At 41.8% G+C, this 14,118-nt stretch overlaps 1 protein-coding gene across 1 annotated transcript in view; it reads left to right on the top strand.

The window, feature by feature from the left end:
• Window positions 1-13,418, top strand: part of LOC148011017 (LDL receptor wingless signaling/trafficking chaperone) — a 60,556-nt gene extending 47,138 nt beyond the window's left edge. Inside the window, exon 3 of the mRNA XM_087671758.1 lies at window positions 12,920-13,418. Coding sequence (XP_087527884.1) covers window positions 12,920-13,072 — 153 coding nt within the window. The 3' untranslated portion in view covers window positions 13,073-13,418. The remainder of the gene's footprint in view (window positions 1-12,919) is intronic.
• The last annotated feature ends 700 nt before the right edge of the window (window positions 13,419-14,118 follow it).

Below are 14,118 nucleotides of genomic sequence, written 5' to 3'. Positions count from 1 at the left end.
TCTGCGTACTTGATTTTTGCACGTGATGTCAAGGATAATGATGAGTCAAATTTCTCTATGTTAAATAGGTCTGCTTTTTTGTCTCAGTTCAGTGATTGTTTTTTTGACTCATTACCATCACAGTTGCCACCAGAGAGGTCTGAGAATCATGCAATAGATTTGGTGCCAGGCAGTAGCCCACCAAATAGACCTCCATATAGGGTGAGTGCAGCCCAACAGAAAGAGATATTGAGCCAGGTGAATGAGCTGTTGGAGAAAGGGCTAATTCAGCCAAGTTCGTCTCCCTTTTGTTCACCAGTGCTCTTAGTGCAGAAGAAGGATGGCTCTTGGCGCATTTGCATAGATTATCATGCGTTGAACAAGAGTACCATCAAGAACATGTTCCCCATTCCAAGAGTTGACAACATCCTTGACCGTTTGGAAAGAGCGCCAATTTTTAGCAGGATAGATTTGAAGAGTGGATACCATCAGATCAGGATTAAGAGAGAGGATGTGCATAAGACTGCATTTAGGACCACGTTTGGTCTCTATGAGTTCTTGGTAATGCCATTTGGACTTACTAATGCTCCTGCTATGTTTAATCGAATGATGGACAAGATTTTTCGTCCATACAGGCAGTTTGTTGGTACATTCTTTGATGACATGATTGTCTTTTCAAAGAATGTAAAGGAGCATAGAGAACACTTGAAAGTAGTCTTTGATGAGCTTTGCAGTAATAGGTTGCTTATCAATGGCAAGAAGAGTGAGTTCTTCTTGGAAGAAATCCAGTTTCTGGGGCACATAGTGTCAAAGGATGGTGTCCGAACAGTTTCTGGGGCACATAGTGTCAAAGGATGGTGTCCGAATGGATCCTGCTAAGGTTGAAGCAATTAGAACATGGCCAGATTTGAAGACTATCCATGATGTTAGAAGCTTCTTGGGTTTGTGTTCTTATTACAGAAGGTTCATTCGCAATTTTGCAAAGATTGCTTCACCTTTACATGCTTTACAGAAGAAAGGAGTCTCTTTCCAGTGGACACAGAAAGAGATTTCAGCTTTTAATCTTCTTAAAGAAAAGATGACTTCTAGTCCAGTGATCATTCTGCGAGATCTTAAGAAGTCATTTGTTGTCCAATGTGATGCCTATGGCAATAGCATTGGTGCAGTGCTAATGCAAGATGGCCGGGTAGTGGCTTATGAAAGCAGAATCTTGCGAGGGCTAGAAAAGACTATGCAAGTTTATGAGAAAGAATTGCTGGCTGTGATTCATGCGCTTTCTAGTTGGAAACACTACCTACTTGGGGTAGATTTTGTTGTCCAGACAGATCATCGGACATTGCGTTATTTCTTAACTCAGACTAAGCTGTCAGAAAAGCATATGCGTTGGGCAAACTTTTTGTCAATGTTCCATTTTTAGATTATGCATGTGGAAGGCAAAAAGAATGTTGTGGCTGATGCTTTGTCAAAGAAGCTAGAAATTTCAGCTGTGTCAATTCCTTATCATCATGAGCTTGATGATATGAAGGAACAATATGCTGATGATGCAGATTTTGCAAGGATCTTTGATCAGCTTGTCAATGGACAACATCATGAGCATTATCTTCTCAAGGATGGTTTCATGTTGATTCATGGTAGACTATGTGTGACTATGCCATTGAGACGGAAAGTTATGACAAAGAGTCATTCTCCACCGTATGCAGGGCATCGTGGTATTGATGCAACAGTCAAAGCAATAGAGACATTCTTTTATTGGCCTACTTTGAGAAGAGACGTGGATGCTTTTGTGCGGCAGTGTTTGATTTGCCAGAAGGTTAAGTTTGACAGGCAAAAAGCACCAGGGCTTTTACAGCCATTGCCTATTCCGGATAAACCATGGGAAAGCATAGCTATGGATTTTAACTTTGATCTTCTAAGGGCATAGACAAGAAATTATGGGATATGGACTATTATTTGCAGGTTTAGCAAACAGGCTCATTTTATTCTTGTCAGGAAGAAGATAAAACCAGATCAGATGGCACGTTTGTTTATGTGCAATGTCTTCAAGTATCATGGTATGCCACAGTCTATTGTCAGTGACCGTGATCCACGGATGACAAGTCTATTCTGGAGACGTATATTTGAGAACATGGGCACAACGCTTAAGTTCTCATCGTCATTTTATCCACAGATTGATGGACAGTCAGAAGAGGCAAATTCTACTGTCTTGGATTTGCTTAAGTGCTTTGTGTCAGAGCACAAGTCAAAGTGGGAGCAGTATTTGCCTTTGGTCGAGTATGCATACAATAATACTGTGCATTCGTCAACAGGCAAAGCCCCTTTTGAAATTATTGAAGGTGGTAAAAAGGTTCCTCCCATTTTGTATACAAAGGATAAGATCTTTCAGGCAGATCAGTATGTATAGAGTATGGGTGAAATGTATCAAAAAGTTAAGCATGCCCTTGAAAGGACTCAGGCAAAGCAAAAGAAAGCTGTTGATCATCACCGTCGTGAATTGTTGTTTTCACTTGGTGATTGGGTACTGTTGTGGTTAAAGGGCACACTTAAAGAAGCGGAAAGGCAAGGAAAGTCTTTTCACTAAGCTTAGTATGCGATACTATGGGCCTTTTCAAGTAACATAGAAGATAAGTGATGTCAGCTATAGGCTGAAATTGCTTGACAATTGGAAGATTCATAATGCTTTCCATGTAAGTCTTCTTAGACCCTATGTGGGTGATGTGCCAGAAGATATGCCAGCTGAGGAACAGCCCGAAGTTGAGGAACTTGATGAAATTCTTGTTCTAAAACAGGTACTGGCACACAAGGAAAGGAAAGTGAAAGGCAAGGTTGTTAGAAGGTATTTGGTTAAGTTCAAGAACTATCCAGCTATAGATGCTAAGTGGATGGACGAAGGTGAACTTGCAGAGTCACCTAATGTGTTGGAACTTTACCTTGAAGCATTTCGCTTGCAACCTACCTTGACCCCTTGTATCTCTAAGTTGAAATAGATTGTCAAAGTGACAATTGCTCAAGAAAGAAATTATGTACAGAAACAGATTTTATACAGGTTAACACTTATTGTGTCCATATGGTTTTCTCAGTGCTAAAGAAGTAAGTATTGCTTGCAAGAATACAATTTTTACTTCTATTGGATTCAATACATATTGTAACAATGGTTACTCGATCGGGCATGTATTTTGTGAATTGACTCAATGGGGATATCATTTTGATGTACCGGCCACTAGATCTCTAGTCAGGGTGATGTGGAGTCATCAAATGAGAATTTGCCACTATGGGGATATCATTGTGGTGTACCGGCCACTATATCTGGAAACAGTGATGTGGAGTCACATGATGATAGTGTGCCATGTTTCATAGTTAGAACATACATGTGTTAACAGTGTGTTTAGTACACAATGTTGACTGATAGCATGTATGTGTTGTACATGTGCTGCCAAGTGTAAGTTTACTGGGTTAGCTGGAAGTATGTATGACATTTATGCAAACAAGGACGTTTGCGATTTCGAGAGGGAGGTATGTCACAAGACTGTGACAACTATTACCTTTTTTGCTGATTTCTTTATTACATACTTTATTTGGTTTTTCTTTTTGGAAGAATCCCTCTTGAAATCTAAACGCCTGAGTTGCATGGCCAGTATGTGAAACGGACAGGAATATCTAGTGAGTCAAGACTAGACAGTTAAGGTCCAGTACAAGTCTGGAAGAGACTGATGGTACTGTAGATTGACAAGCCTGGCAGAGACTTGTGAAAGTGTATATGGACAAGTGTGTTGAAGAACTAGCCTGGAAGAGACTAGTTTAAAGTGAAGATGGTCAAATCTCCACGAGATAAGTCCATGTGGGGTCATCAGTGGAAATTCACTTTCAGTTGAGCTACATTGCAAATTTGGATGTAGCCAAAGTCTGCAAAGATGGTTAGAAGACTAGTGGGGATGCAATGGAAGCAACTCCTAAAATTTAGGGAGTTACTATTTTTGGACCCCAGAATCTGTTTGTGTCATTATCTTCGTTTTTGCATGAGGATTAATCATTTAGTTTGTGCCGAGGTCAAATTTCGCACCGAGGATGGAGAATTTTAGACCGGAAGGCTAGAACGGGAAACACCTTCCAGTGCTGCCATTTGGCACAAATTTGTGCACTTACCTCTTTAAAGAGGGGCTGGCGTGCAGTTTTTTGGCCTTTGGGGGACTCATTTGAGGAGGAACAGTTGCTGATGGAGAAGATTTGAGAGCTTGTCTACCTTGTCCATGATGGACAGAGGGCTGAGCTTGCTCCCTATCTCTCTCTCTCTCTCTCTCCCCCCCCCCCTGACAGTATGGTTATGCTTCAGAATCAAGGGCCTTTCTGCTGATTTATGTACAGTTATGTGCGAATATGCTGTTTTTGCATGAGGCAAGAGCCTCCTTTCTCCAGGAACAGGATCAGTTGTTTGCTGTCCCCAAGCAGGAACAGGTGAGGGGGGGGGGGGGGGGGTAACCTCACCAAGAAAGTGTCTGAAACAGCACTAAATCAGTACAGATTTTGGACTGTTCAGAGGGTTATTTCAGAGCCCAATTGATGTCAGAATCAAGGGGCACTTGGCACAGATGTTGGAGAACAGTACAAGGAACAATCTGAGCTGAAAACAGGTTTTAAAACAGGTCTGAACCAGTAATTACAGTGGGCTGAAATGGTCAATTCTGCACTCCAACCAGAAGTTTCAGACTTGGGCAGAGTTTCCCCTCCTGGTCAGCTTGTTTTGGGTCAGTAATTGTACTGTTATGTTGCCAAATTTCACCCAGAACAGGTGAAATACAGCTCATTGTACTTTCTCTCTTTTTAAAAATAAAGAAATACCGCAAGGGGCGCCTAACTTAGGGGCCAATAGGGTGTATGTGTTGCAACAGGAGCATTCTAGCTTCATGTATGTCTTCTTGATTCTGTGTCTTTAAGTTCAAGTAAAGTGGGCAACTGTTAAATTGGGTGAAAGCATTTATATATTTTGGTTGTACACTACCGCCCTTCCCAGTGAACAGGCCGGTTACATCTGCCCCTCTTTCTTGACGGGGGTTTGCGTGCATAATCACACAGAGTGTAGATTTGTACAATCTTGGCCCGAAAATTTGGGGCTTTTCTCAGAATTGGGGATTGTGATGCAGAGCAAGACCATTTGTCTCAGAAATTGTAGGAATTTGTGACATTTTGCCTCCGACATTTGGGGCTTTTCATGTACATACAAGAATTGGGCTGAAATTTATCCAATTTCTCGACATTGATGCGCATTGGACCCCGTGCAATTTGGGGCTTTTGCTGTTTGGGCAAAATTTGTGTGCCATTTGGTCATTTTATGTACATGTGGGTTTAATTCCATGCAATTTGGACACGTAGCACTTGGAAAAATTTGGGGGTTTTGCTGAAATTGCTCTATTTTGGCAAAATTGGCCTATTCTATGCATGTCAAAGACAATGCAGATGTATGGTTGATGCTTTTGATCGTGCGTGTCAAATTTTGTGCCTGTGGATGCATGTACAACAGAAATTGCAGCTAAAATTTGGGACTTCTCATGCAATGTGATGTATTTTGCCTGTCTTCATTTCGCTTTCATCTAAGTCGCCCGGAAATAGCTGTAATCAGTTGTGGAGTGCTGTAGCACAAGGTTTAGTGCTTCTGAAAATTTATCTGCAGATCTGAAATTTTTACTTCTATGTGGTTATTTATTACTGGTTGGTACTTGTTTGTACCTTGGTCACTTGTGTGATAGTTTGGGTCTGCATTTGCTGAATTTTTTTGGTCACATTTGGGCTGAAAATCATGGCTGGCAATAGTGACAACAGTAATCTCATGCACATTAAGAAGCTTGAAGGAGCACATAACTTTGCAATATGGCAAAAACAATGCTACAATATCCTATTGCAAAAAAAGCAAGCAAAGCCGATTAAGACCAAAGGGGCAAAGCCTATAGATATGGAACAGGAAGATTGGGATGAGTTAAATGAGCTTGCATGCTCAACTATCGAGCTATCGATTTCTGATGCCTTGTTGTTTAACATTGAAGGTTTGGATTTTGCATATGCTATTTGGACTCCATTGAAAGAATTGTATGCACAGAAGAGTACCGCAAGCAAAGTATATTGGCTGAAAAAGCTTATGGATTTGCGCATGAAAGAGGATACATCAATGTCTACTCACTTGAGTGAGTTTAACTCCATTTTAAGTCAGCTGGTTGCCTTGAAGTTCTTGATTGATGAAGTATTTAAGGCTACGTTCTTGCTTTGCACTCTGCTACAGAGTTGGGATACATTCAGGACTGCTATAAGTAATTCTAATGCGATCCTTTTGTATGCTGATGTAGAGAGTGCTCTACTCATGGAAGAAATGAATTGGCAGAACAATGCATCCAGCAAGTCTTCCAGTGCTTTGCATACTAGGGGTAAATCACAGCAGAAGGGCAAATTTGATAGCAAGGGACGTAGTAAATCACGTAGTAAGGGTGTTGAATGCCATCATTGTGGCAAGAAGGGTCACTTTAAACGTGTTTGCTACAAATGGAAGAAAGAGAAAGGAAAGGGCAAGAAGAGAGATGATAGCAAGGAAGAGAAGAAAGAGAGTTAGTCTAAGAAAATCAGTGTCAAAATTGAAGAGGTGAATGTAGTCACTCATGACATTGATAGTGAGAATGACGTACTCTTGGTCTCTTTACACTATAGTACACATGTTTTAATTGCAGATACGGATGATGACATGTATACTTGGATTCTAGATTCAGGTGTTTCTTTTCATGTCACCCCATCATTAGTGGTTTTCTGACTATACAGAGGGTCGACATGGTGTTGTTCATCTTGGGGACAACTATGCATATAACATTGCAAGTATTGGCAGTGTGCAGTTGCAATTTCAGCATGATTCTGTCTTCACACTTCAGTATGTATGGCATGTACCTCAGCTCAAGATGAGCTTGATTAGTAGAGGGCAGCTTGATGACGATGGATTACATATCACCTTTGGTGATGGGAAATGGAAGATCTGTAAGGGATCTAGAGTGATTGCCGGAGGTTGTAAAAGTGATACCTTGTATTCTCTCCATGTATCTAGTGTGAATGATCATGTTGTTGCCGTGATCGAGCAGCCAAGTGTTTCTTTGTGGCATGGCCGGTTAGGACACATGTCAAACTTGAATGAAAGTGCTTTCTTGTTTGGGTTACTTGCCTTGTCTTTGTTATGTTGATTTTGAGCATTGTGATCATTGTATTTATGGTAAACATGCACAGATGTCTCATAAGAAGTCTCTTTCGCTAAAATCTTCTTCTCTAGAGTTAGTATATTCCGATGTATGTCAGATGCTAGGGTTATCTTTAGGGGGAAAGAAATATTTTGTCACCGTTGTCGATGATGTTACAGGGAAGGTATGGGTTACCCTATTTGTAGCAAGGATGAAGTGCTTAAGAAGTTTAAAAATTTATTGGCATTGGTTGAAAATTAGACTGATAAGACACTTGAGTGTCTTTGCTTTGAAAATGATGGGGAATATGTGTCCAAGGCCTTTCAGGCATTTTGTGATAGCAAAGGGATAAAGAGGGAGCTCATTGTCCCTCATATCCACCCCAAAATGGAGTTGCAGAGCGTATGAATCAGATCATACAGGATAAGGTCCGTACGATGCTGTCTCATGCTGCATTACCCCATGGTTTTTGGGCAGAGGCTGCTATGACAGCCGTACACTTGATTAATCGGTCACCAAACAGGTCTTTGGGGGGGGTGAGGGGGGGGGAGAGTTCCGAGTTTCCCAAGAAGCATGGTAGGGCAAGCCACCTTCGTATGCACACTTGAAAGTGTTTGGCTGCGAAGTATTTGTGCACATTCATAAAGAAAAACGCAGCAAACTTGAGCCAAAGTCCTGTAAATGCATTTTCCTTAGATATGGTGACGAGGGTGAAATGGGGTATAGATTATGGGATCCCGAGAAAAGGAAAGCAGTACGCAGCAATGATGTTATCTTCCGGGAAGATTGCATGTATAAACAGCCGGAAAAGATTGAGGAGGTCTGTAGGGTTGTATTCCGGGAAGAAATACCTTTTGGACAACAAAATGTGCCCGCTGTACAGCAGCAAATACTTGCTGTAAACGAACCTGCAAATGTAGAAAATAATGCTGGAAATGATCAGCCAGCTATTGCCCATGGTAATGAGCCACTACATGTGCAGGAACAGCTAGGACAACAAGCTGTTAATGCTGATTTGCAGGCTGAAATGCCAGGATAACAAGCTGAAAATGCTCAACAGCCAGCAAACAATGATCATTGGGTTAGAAGATCATCTAAGGCTACTAGACAACCTGATAGATTTGTTCCTGGTGCAAACAATGTGGCTCATTATGTTATGTTGACAGACTGTGGTGAACCATCTTGCTTCAAGGAAGCAATGGACAGACAGGACAACAAGAAATTGTAAAAAGCCATGTTGTCAGAGATTGAATCTCTTGAGAAAAATAGCACTTGGGACTTGGTGCAGTTGCCTAAAGGGCAGAAAATTCTTCCGTGTAAATGGGTTTATAAGATGAAGGTCACTTCTGGTTCCTCGCCAAAGTACAAAGTAAGATTGGTTGCAAAGGGGTACAAGCAGGAATATGGAGTTGACTTTGATGAGATATTCTCTCTTGTAGTCAAGATGACTACATTGAGAACCATTTTGGGCTTGGTTGTAGTTGAAGATATGGAGCTCATATAGATGGATGTAAAAACTGCATTCTTACATGGTGATCTGCATGAAGACATATATATGCAGTAGCCTGAAGGGTTTGTGGCAAAAGGGAAAGAGAAGATGATGTGTAAACTCAAAAGGAGTTTGTATGGGCTGAAACAAGTACAAAGAGAATGGTTTCATAAGTTTGATACATTTATGCAGTCTCAAGGTTTTCATAGAAGTCAAGTGAATCACTGCTTGTACATCAAGAAGGCCGTAGATGGCAGCTTGATTATCTTGGTTCTGTACGTTGATGACATGCTGATTGCTGGCAGGGATACTCATGCCTTGGACTCAGTGAAGCAAAGTCTTCATGGCAGCTTTGACATGAAGGATCTTGGTGATGTAAATCACATTCTTAGCATGCGAATACTGAGAGATAGTTCAAAAGGATTACTCTATCTATCTCAACAAGAGTATATCTCCAAGGTTTTGCAGCGTTTCAATATGGAGGGAGGAGAAAACAATTGGGGTTCCATTGCCTCCATATGTGAAACTTAGTGTAGAGGACAACCCTACATTTGATGATGAGAAGGCTGAAATGGCCAAGATACCATATGCTTCAACTGTTGGCAGTTTGATGTATGCTATGGTTGCTACACGTCCTGACATTGCCTTTGGAATGGGAGTGGTTAGCAGATACATGGCAAACCCTGGTAAAAAGCATTGGGAAGTAGTGAAAGGTATTATGAGATACCTCAAAGGCAGAAAGAATTTGTGCATCTGCTTTGGAAAGCAGAAGGCATCTATCGTTGGCTTTATGGATGCAGACTATGCTGGTCATGCGGACTGCGGAAAGTCCACTTCTGGGTATATGTTTACCTTCATAGGGGCAGTCTCTTGGATCTCTAGGCTACAAAAGTGTGTTGCATTGTCTACTACAGAGGCAGAGTATGTGGCTACCATTGAGGCATGCAAAGAGGCTTTATTGCTTTCATGTTTGGTGGGAGAGCTTGGTGTTACAGAGTAACTTGTTCTCCATTGTGATATTCAAAGTGCTATCATGCTAGCACGGAATCTCGTCTTTCATGCAAAGATGAAGCACATACAGGTGAAGTACCACTTCATTAGAGATGTACTTGATAGCAAGAGCATTGAGCTTGTCAAAGTGCATACATATGATAATCTTGCAGACCTTCTCATGAAGGGTCTTTCAGCAGAGCGATTTGCTCATTGCCGCGATAGATGATGGGAGTTGGATAGATATATGTATTTTAGCTTTGTACATACCTAGACTTAGCCGATTCGGTTCTCCTCTTAAGACACATTGCCTTTAGTTGGGAGGTTGTTGGGAGTAAAGGGCCCTCATGCTTTTTATATGTGCTCGAGTGTGAACACATCCTTAGCACACTTGTACTTTCATATATATATCTATCTAAAAACCTAAAGAGGTACTCTCGTCATTGTACCCACAAGTCGTGTTCACTCTCCTCGCTACTCTGCACTCTCACTCTATCTCTTTGCTGCTAGCAAGCAGTGTGTGTCTCGATCCTCACGTCTCTGAGCTCTACATAGACAATACAAGTTTAAGAAATACCACAAGGGGCACTAGCTTTGGGGCCAACAAATTAAAGAAATACCACAAGGGGCGCTAGCTTTGGGGCTAACAAGCTGTCTATTGTTCAAGATTAAATAGTGACATTTGCATTTTCAGTTTATGTGAATTTTAATCTTGTTGTAATTGGTGCTTGATTAGGTTATTCACCACCCTATTTAAGAAGGAAGGCTGGTTTCACATTCTGTGCTTTCCAAGAGTGAACAATCTCTAGAGGAGCCCAATGAGGGTTTGGTTGGGTTTCAACTCTTGAACTAGGTCCCATAAGTTTTATGAATCTAAAACATGCTTCATGAAATTTGACCAAGTGGTGTGATTAGACTCGTTAAAATGAATCTTGTCTATGAAAGCATTATTTGCAGATGCAGATGAAGAATAAGAACTTTGAGGTGGATGATAAAAGGTAAGCTAGGAAGACAAGAATAGAGCTTGGGATACCAAAAGGTTCTGAACAAGAAGGCATTAGAAATTGAGACCCTTGCCCAACTACAGGGCGAGACATTGGAACATAGCCAAAAGGTCTAGTAGGTAAGGACATATGCGCAAACTGTGTCACCAATTGGGCAACACTAGGGAGCGGCATGATTGGGTAGGTAACCTCGAATAGAACCCCGAAGGTGCTTGGTTTGGGGGACTAGCTGCCACCACCAGTGCATCTCTTCCACTCAATTGCGAAAAAGGAGAGGGTCTAAAGAAGTAAGATAAGATGTGCCCAAGTTTGATGGTCCCCTTGGGGTGGTGTGTGGTGGTGCAAATGAACAAATGAATGAAGGTGTAGTGGAAGGAAAGGGTGGGTTTTGGAATTGAGGTGTGGTTGCAAGTGGTGTATGCAGTGGAAAGATTTTGTGTGCTAGATGAAAATTTGGGAAAGTGACTGTAGATGGTGGATTTTGTGAAGATGAAGATGAAGTGCCAAAAACAAAAAGACTTTTACATGGAGAACTTGAAGAGGCTTCGATGGTCCTGCAAACCTCTGTGTCTCAGAGTGGACTAGGGTAGAGATGAATTGGAGAGGGAGTTGTACTTTGAATGGATCTCGAATCGCAGCAGCCAGAATCTAAATGTAATGAGCTGCTGTAGACACAGGTTGGAGTGAGGAATCTGTCCAGGACAGGCTGAAGAATGGCAGTGGCAGCAAGGCGGCCTGCATAGATGGAGAGACAAGCTGCCCAAAAACGCAAGGCATGCTGAAAATGCAACCCCTGGCTGCAAGGTGAATGTTTCAGATGGCAATCAAAGTGCTGGGTGGCAGCTGGCAGTCAGCTCCAGCTGAGGAAGAGGTGACAGCTGATCAGCAAAACGCTGGTGTAGAACAGGTCATACAGCTCTGTGATGGCTCCAAGATGATGGGCGACTGCTGCCAACAGGGTGCCACAGCAGCAACAAGCTGGATATGCGGCCCACAAACTGAGATGTCCTCTGTGCGGGGTGTAGACAGCAATGGATGTTAGGGTGCCAGCTGAAGTGTGGAAATCTGCAAAACAGGATACACTGAATGGCTAGGAAGCCTCTCTATTTATAGATGTGGATCAAACCAAAAGTTTGGGTATTTGCTTATGGGACACAAACTTTGTAACATTTTGAGTTTTGGGGCTGTTTAAAATGAGCTAATTAAGGTTTAAACTCAAAACCTCTTTTAGCTTAACACAACAAACATCAACTCCCTTGAGGTATTTGATCACCACCCAAAAAATCCACCTGAGGGCTGCACTCTGCTGGGAAATAACCATCTTACAACCTCTCCAGTTCTTGTCATTGGCACTACTATGTTTCCTGACCCTAGACGATACTGTATTCTTGCCATTCCATGCCCAGCTACCAGATTGTGGATTTGTCACACCCTCTATTTCAGCAGCCTCCTCACTGATGTGCAAACTGCACGTGCTTAGGGCTTCCATCTTGTATAATCATTATGACATTTATGGAGTTCCATGTCTTCATCCATCCATGTCTTTATTTCTTCATCCTTTTTTCTGCTCATGCGCAAACCAGCAAATTCAGTGCCATGGATGCTTTTTGTGATGCCATCTTTTTGCTCTGGATCCTAGGTCTTGTTTGCTTTTCACTGGAGTCCATGTCTGAGATGCAATTTAGTAGACTGTACACATGATCATAAATGATCATCCCTTGAGCAGCACAATCCTATGGGTTGCATGGACAAGAAAAGAGGGGAGAGAGATGTTGATCAGGCTGGAAAAGGTGAGAGAGAGATGGGCTATCAAGTTGGATATTACACAGGGCATAGCATTTAAGTGGATGGTGATCTGTCAAGTTCTTGTGGCTGCTTTTAACCCTATATCACATGCCTTCCCTGATGTGGCATACTCCACTTTATGAGGATTTTTTATCACTGCTGTTTAGATCGGCTGGCACTTTGGTAATGCCAGAGTTCAGCAATATGCTCACACTACAGCCTGTATTACTTTCGTCACAATGGAAAATTTCAAGTAGCATTCAGATATTCGGAATAATGGCTAGCACTCCCAACTTATCAATATGCAATGCAATGTTAAAAATTAAGGTGGTTATTCTAGGTCTGTTTTCAAAACCAGCTGTGTTGAAAATAGTTTGAATGTTCTGTCAGATTACTGACTTTTCTATCACGCATCCTGTAATGTTTCACAATACCTTCTTCTCTTTGAATGGTTTTCTTGTTGGTGGCTTTGACAGGTCAAAGATTTCATATTAAGTCAACCAGAGGCATATGAATTCAAGATTGGTCAACAAGCTTACAGGCGACCTGGAGATCCACCATTGGAGGTAGTGATGGAAAAAATGCGCAAAGAAGCCGAACTCTCCGAAGGTCTTAAGGATGAACTCTAGGCACTGGTAGGAAATTTGGACTGGCTCTGAACCGACATAAATGGAGGCGATCTGATCTCTCTTTAGCTGCAAGGCAACAAATAAGTACCTTCTGTACTCTCTATTTAGCAAAGTGAATTGGGGTCCAATGCAATTGCAGAAAGGTGCTATGTCATCTGCCATGAATATGCTTTTCCTTCTAAGAATTTGTAATACAAATTTTGTAATGTGTTAAGAATTTGTGACACGTTACTTGATTGCTTAAATTTGAATGTTAAGCAACCGATTATTTGTAGAGTAAGACCACCCTGTGCTCAAGAGTTTAACCGTCTGATAATTGATACTAGCTAGCATTTCCACTTTTTCACTCTCCTTTGTATTAGCATTGCTATTTTATGATCTGGACGCTCTAAATGGGTGAAAGCCCAACTAGGCGAATTTCCAGATGAAAACCTGTGCATTGTGTAGCCATCGCCAGTCGTCGTGGATCGACGACATCGTGTGGATCATCTCAATGGCACAGGCCATGACGTAGAGGACGGAAGGAGGTAGACAGGAGTGGTTCCTGAGAGAGAGAGAGAGAGAGAGAGAGAGGGAGGGAGACGGAAGGAGGGAGTGGTCGTCAGAGATATCGCTAGTACATGAGTGTCGTCGGCAGTCTCCGAAAGTGGAGGGGAGGGAAAGATGCTGCGCTTGCCTCGAGTGCTTGCATTGCCTGGAATGGAAAGCATCTGCGAGGATCTGGAGTACATGGACGGCCCGGGCAGATCACTGAAACAGAATTAATACCTCTTGAAATTTAGAGACCTATACTCATTAATCTGCTTGAACCTTTACTAACCTATAATTACCAACCTCTTGCACTTTACTAACCTATTGAATTTTACTAAGCTATTAAGCCCTACCAAATTATCAACTAGCCCATTAAACCTTACTAACCTATCCTTGCAAACGTGTTAAACCTGCACAATATAACATCGCAAACTTAATTAGATTCAAACTAATTAACTTACACACCCTATAGGTTCTTACTAAAATTTGATCGCACACTCATCGATCTATATTAT

The sequence above is a fragment of the Lygodium microphyllum genome, chromosome 29 (genome assembly GCF_053477565.2).
Source record: "Lygodium microphyllum isolate KBCC chromosome 29, Lygodium_microphyllum_v1.1.10, whole genome shotgun sequence".
NCBI classification, from domain to species: Eukaryota; Viridiplantae; Streptophyta; class Polypodiopsida; order Schizaeales; family Lygodiaceae; genus Lygodium; species Lygodium microphyllum.
Note: the sequence above shows the minus strand (reverse complement) of the source record. Positions and strands in the feature narration are given on the sequence as shown.